Raw genomic sequence first — 6,000 nt, 5'->3', positions numbered from 1 at the left:
GAAGAGGAGGACACTTGACTCTTATTGTTCTATATCTACTTCTGAATGTATGAGATCTGAGTTCCATTCCTAGCTCCGGCCCACACTTACTCTGTGACTTTAGGTTAGACACTTAATCCCTCTGCTCCAGTTTTCCCACCTGTAAAACAGGGATATTGATAATTACCTACTTTTGTTTCATGAATGAGTGATATTCATCTCTGTGTAGAGTACCAGTATAAAGCCTATAGACTGCTTAAGACCTGTTTTCAATGATTAAATGAGTTAAGTGGTGCATAGCCTTCGGCTAGCCATTTCACCTGAATTGTAATGAACTTAGTTATTCCTGAGGACATTCTGCACCTAAAAATTAAAAATTTGGCACACAATATTTTAAAATTCGGCAAAATTCTGCCAGTTTTATTTGTCAATAAATAAATGCAGAGGCTCCACCATGGCAGTGGGGAACACAGACCACTGGCTGTATGAAAGTGGGAGATCACCCTGCAGCCTCCCCACCCCTGGGACACAGCCTCAGTGGTGAGGCTGCACCTGGCCCTGACACAGCACAAGGCCTGGACCTGCCCCAGAAACACCCTGGGACCCTGCCCCTCTGTTCCAGGCCCACCGGTATGAGGCGGGCAGGCAGGCTCAACCAGACAGGATCCAAGTGTGGAGGGATCCAGGCGTGGTATGAGAAGATTCTGTGTGGGACAATCTGGGTGCAGGCAGCTCAGTGGTGGGTCTAGGTGCAGCGGGGATCTGGATGCACAGAGGCTCATTTGGGGGAGTTCCAGGTGCAGGGGCAATGGGACTCTGCAGGGGCTTCCAGGTGAAAATGGTTGGCGCTCAGCAGGGGGGTCTGGGTGCTGGGGGAGTGGGGCTTGGTGGGGTTGGCGTCTGGGTGAAGCTAGTTTGGGATCAGTGGTGTGTGGGTCTGGATGTGGGGGCTCATTGTGGTGCGTGGGGGTGGGGCTCATCAGGGTGGGGGTTTGAGTGCAGGGAGTTCAGTGCGGGGTGATCTGTGTGCAGGGATGGGGGTCTAGAGGCAGGGGGTCTGGGTGCAGAGGACTCCAGATGCAGGGGTTGTAGTTCAATGGGGTGGGGTTCGGGTATGGAAGGCTAGGTGCAGAGGTGTAAGTAAGCCAGTCCGGGCCGGTACAGAGTACCAGCAAGAGCCGGTGTGCCAGCTTCCCCAGGCTGGCGATTTAAAGGGCCCGGGGCTTCCCCAGGCTGGCGATTTAAAGGGCCCAGAGCTCCCTACAGCAGCCGGAGCCTCAGGCCCTTTAAATCACCTCCTGAGCCCCGCTGACGGAGCCCTGGGGCTCCCAGCCACAGCAGGAGCCCCGGGGCCTTTAAATCTTGATTTAAAGGCCCTGCCTCTTCCGATTGAGGCCACGCCCCCGCTCAGGACTCCAGTGTACCGGTAAATCCTTTAAGTTACTTTCACCCCTGGCTAGGTGGGTTCTGGATGTATGGGCTGAGGTTTGGCCAGGGTGTCTGGGTATAGGAGCTCCAGATGCACGGGGGTTGGGTGGATGGGGGAGCACCTCCCCATACAGTGACCCTCCCCCTGCAGTTGATGAGGTATAGGGGCAGGAAGCAGGGGAGGATGCTGAGCTTCCTGCAGCTGGGGGAGGTTTTTGGGAGTGGGTCTGACACAGCCCCAGCCACTCCTTGCTGGGGAAGAGGAAGTCCTGTCCTCTCCTTCCTCCAGCCCAGCCAGGACTAGCAGCTGATCCCGGCTCAGGGTAGGAGTCACTAGCTGGGGTGTCGCAAGCCTGTGGTGATTTACCTCTCTGCCAACTGCTGTGGGTGCCTGAAACGATGTACCTGCACAGCTAGGGAGTGGTGTGTAACTGCTCTTGCTGCTTCCCTTTGCTTCCCTGTCAGAAAGTCATTTTTCTGCGGGGAAGCAAAGAAATCTGCAGGGGACATGAATTCTGCACACGTGCAATGGTACAGAATTCCCCCAGGTGTAGCACTTTGAGTGCTATAAAAGTGCATTGTCTTATTATGTGAATGTTAAGGCTGAAGAGTTAAACATTCAAGTATCAAGTAATTCCAAAGTCAAGATTGAAGATGACACCTTAATTCTTCCACCTTTGTTTGTTTAAACTACGTAGATTTTGCACTTTTCTCTGGAGCACCTGGTATCAGTCACTGTGAGATGCAACACTGGACTAGGAGAACATTACTTTGTTCTGATATAGCATTTCACATGTCTCCTACCAGACAATGCATATAATGTGGCTCCTGAACAAACTGATCTTGATTGTTAGATAATGGAGTAGAGAGACATGCTGTGAAAAGAGTAGGAAGCACTGAAAGGTCTGGACCTAATGGATGTAACTTCCACATTATCTTCCTAGCTATATGCGTGAGAATCTAAGGTGTTAGCAAGCACATCTAGAAGTCTACATACTTGTTCACTTAAGGACCTGTTGAAAATCAGGCCCAGAATTGTAACTGCCAAATGTCCAAGCATAATTAAATGCCCTCACTCCTGTCTCCTAAATGTTATATTTAGTGCTGTCAAGTGATTAAAAAAATTAATTGCAATTAATCATGTGATTAATCGCACTGTTAAACAATAATAGAATACCGTTTACTTAAATATTTTTGGATGTTTTCTACATTGTCAAATATATTGATTTCAATTACAACACAAAATACAAAGTGTACAGTGCTCACTTTATATTTATTTTTATTACAAATGTTTGCACTGTAAAAAACAAAAGAAGTAGTATTTTTCAATTCACCTAATACCAGTACTGTAGCGCAATCTCTTTATCATGAAAGTTGAACTTACAAATGTAGAATTATGCACACAAAAATGTAACTGCATTCAAAAACAAAACAATGTAAAACTAGATCCTACAAGTCCAGTCAGTCCTATTTTTTGTTCAGCCAAATCACTCAGACAAACAAGTTTGTTTACATGTGCAGGAGATAATGCTGCCCACTTCTTGTTCACAATGTCACCTGAAAGTGAGAACAGGCATTCACATGGCACTGTTGTACCTGGTGTCGCAAGATATTTACGTGCCAGATGCGCTACAAATTCATATGTCCTTTCATGCTTCAACCACCATTCCAGAGGACATGTGTCCATACCAATGACAGGTTCTGCTCGATAATAATCCAAAGCAGTGCGGACCGATGTATGTTCATTTTCATCCTGGGAGTCAGATGCCACCAACAGAAGGTTGATTTTCCTTTTTGGCGGTTCGCGTTCTGTAGTTTCCGCATTGGAGTGTTACTCTTTTAAGACTTCTGAAAGCATGCTCCACACTTCATCCCTCTCAAATTTTGGAAGACACTTCAGATTCTTAACCCTTGGGTCGAAACCTTTGCATTTTGTCAAATCTGCAGTGAAAGTGTTCGAACAACATGTGCTGAGTCATGATCTGAGACTACTATAACATTAAATATATGGCAGACTGTGAGTAAAACAGAGCCAGAGACACACAATTCTCCCCCAAGGAGTTCAGTCACAAATTTAACTAACACATTACTTTTTTTAACGAGCATCATCAGCATGGAACCGAGTCCTCTGGAATAGCGGCTGAAGTATGAAGGGACATATAAATGTTTAGCATATCTGGCATGTAAATACTTTGTAATGCCAGCTACAAAAGTCCCATGCGAACGCCTGTTCTCTCTGTCTGGTGATACTGTAAATAAGAAGTGGGCAGCATTATCTCCCATAAATGTAGACAAACTTGTTTGTCTTAGTGATTGGCTGAACAAGAAGTAGGACTGAGTGGAGTTGTAGGCTCTAACGTTTTGCATTGTTTTGTTTTTGAGTGAAGTTATGTAACAAAAAAAATCAACATTGGTAAGTTACACTTTCACAATAAAGAGATTGTGCTGCTGTACTTGTATGAGGTGAACTGAAAATTACTATTTCTTTTGTTTATTTTTACAGTGCAAATATTTGTAATAAAAATAGTAAGATAATGTGACCAGTGTACACTTTGTATTCTGTGTTGCAATTGAAATCAATATATTTTAAAATGTAGAAAAACATCCAAAAATATTTAATAAAGTTCAATTGGTATTCTATTGTTTAACAGTGCGAATAAAACTGTGATTGTGATTTTTTTATCACAATTACTTTTGAGTTAATTGCCTGAGTTCACTGCCATTAATTGACAGCCTGTTATAGTAACAGATTATAATCACAGCTGGTTTTGAGTTTATCTGCAGCATGTGGTAGGCATCTTTATGTTCCCTACTGTGTGCCAGTCATTCCTAAAATAAAATCTGCTTGTGTGCAAATTGATTGCTTAGTACCTGAGCTATTTTAAATAGTTTATGATTTAATTGGCATAAATGACTTGATTGGGAAAGAGGGGCTCTGCTATGAGATATCCCCAGAGAGGGCCCTGGCTCCTATCAGCGGCCCTTGATCTCCTGTCGTTTTTGTCATTCTCTTCGTGTGCGAAGGCTGCGTCTTCTTACATAAGAGGTGCTCAGCCACGGTACAGGATCTGCACGAGGGCAGCGTTCAGGGTGAACACTGCAGAGCCTGGGGCCTGCTGCCCACCTGTGCCAGCCGCTCCCTGTACATCAGGGACCAGACCACTCTCCCCCGGGAGCAGCAGCAGAGACCCCGCATCCCCGTCAGGCCGGCCCCCCCGCCCTTCCTCCAGTCACTGGGTGAGCTCCAGCAGCCCCATACCCCGCCCCCCCCCGCCCCCCCCAAGCTCCGCCTCCCTACCTACGAGCAGCAGCAGCCGCCGCGGGAGGAGCGCACCATTTCTCGGCCGCGGGGAGGGGGCGGTAGGTGCGTTAGCGTCCCCCAGCCCCCGCTGCCTCGCTTGTCGGGGTCCGTTCCCAAGAGGGGTGGTTGGGCTCTCGCTTCCCCCGTCTCTCCTCTCACACGGGTGGGGTTGAACCAATTCTGTCGTTTCTCCCCCATCCCGAGATTGAGGACTCCGCGTCCCCTCCTGTCCGTGTCAGTTGGTGTGGGCCGGGGTAGCGGGAGGCAGCGCGGCGGTCGCTGTAGGCTGGAGGAAGCGGGCTGCGGGGCCGCGCCAGGTAAGAGGGCGGGAGCGGCCGTTTCGCGCGCCCCCCCCCCCCCGAGCGGCTGGTGAGATAGAGGCGGATTTTCTGCCGCGCGCGCGGGGCCTGGGACTGGCGGGGGAGCAGCGCTGGCCTGGGGCAGCCGGAGAGGGGGGGTGTCGAGGGGAGGGCTGCGCGGAGGGGAGCGGGGAGGCGAAGTCGGGGAGGGGGCGCTGCGCAGGGGAAGGGGCTTGCGCGCGAGGGCGGGGGGGGAAATGCGCGCTTGGGAAGGTGGGCTGCGCGCGAGGGCGGGGGGGGGAAATGCGCGCTTGGGAAGGTGGGCTGCGCGCGAGGGCGGGGGGGGGAAATGCGCGCTTGGGAAGGTGGGCTGCGCGCGAGGGCGGGGGGGGAAATGCGCGCTTGGGAAGGTGGGCTGCGCGCGAGGGCGGGGGGGGGAAATGCGCGCTTGGGAAGGTGGGCTGCGCGCGAGGGCGGGGGGGGGAAATGCGCGCTTGGGAAGGTGGGCTGCGCGCGAGGGCGGGGGGGGGGGAAATGCGCGCTTGGGAAGGTGGGCTGCGCGCGAGGGCGGGGGGGGGGGAAATGCGCGCTTGGGAAGGTGGGCTGCGCGCGAGGGCGGGGGGGGGGGGAAATGCGCGCTTGGGAAGGGAGGGGGCTCTGAGCGCCCCGGGGAGGGGGCAGCCGGGCGGTGGGGGGGAGTGGGGTGGTTTGGCAGGCAGGTCCCTCTAAGCACCCCCGCCGGGCAGCGGGACTGCCCTGAGGGGAGGCAGAGCTCCCTTGACTCGCCGTGTCCACCTCCGCAGCGGGATCTCAGCCGGCGGGGAGCGCCCGTGCCATTCGCCTCAGCCACAGCCGCCACATTTGTCCGAAAACATGAGCCGAGATTTCAAACCGGGAGACTTGATCTTTGCCAAGATGAAAGGTTACCCCCATTGGCCGGCCAGGGTAAGCCCCCCCCCCCGCCGCCCCCCCCCCATTGCTGCCGCCTCCTCC

The 6,000-nt window shown here is 52.0% G+C and overlaps 1 protein-coding gene across 10 annotated transcripts in view; it reads left to right on the top strand.

Annotated features, from left to right (window-relative positions):
- The first annotated feature begins 4,916 nt into the window (after positions 1–4,916).
- The window catches only part of PSIP1 (PC4 and SRSF1 interacting protein 1), a 65,558-nt gene continuing 64,474 nt past the window's right edge, over positions 4,917–6,000 (top strand). For 6 of the 10 annotated variants that reach the window (XM_073345455.1, XM_073345457.1, XM_073345456.1 and 3 more), the window contains exons 1-2: positions 4,926–5,025; positions 5,811–5,952. In XM_073345455.1, the coding sequence (XP_073201556.1) occupies positions 5,881–5,952 (72 nt within the window). In that variant the 5' untranslated portion in view covers positions 4,926–5,025; positions 5,811–5,880. Of the gene's footprint in view, positions 5,078–5,718; positions 5,953–6,000 lie in introns of those variants that run through there. The other 4 variants (XM_073345460.1, XM_073345459.1, XM_073345452.1 and 1 more) reach the window with 4 other exon arrangements.

This window comes from Lepidochelys kempii, chromosome 5 (assembly GCF_965140265.1).
Source record: "Lepidochelys kempii isolate rLepKem1 chromosome 5, rLepKem1.hap2, whole genome shotgun sequence".
NCBI classification, from domain to species: Eukaryota; Metazoa; Chordata; order Testudines; family Cheloniidae; genus Lepidochelys; species Lepidochelys kempii.
The sequence above is the reverse complement of the archived record's forward strand: the minus strand, read 5'-3'. Positions and strand labels throughout refer to the sequence as shown.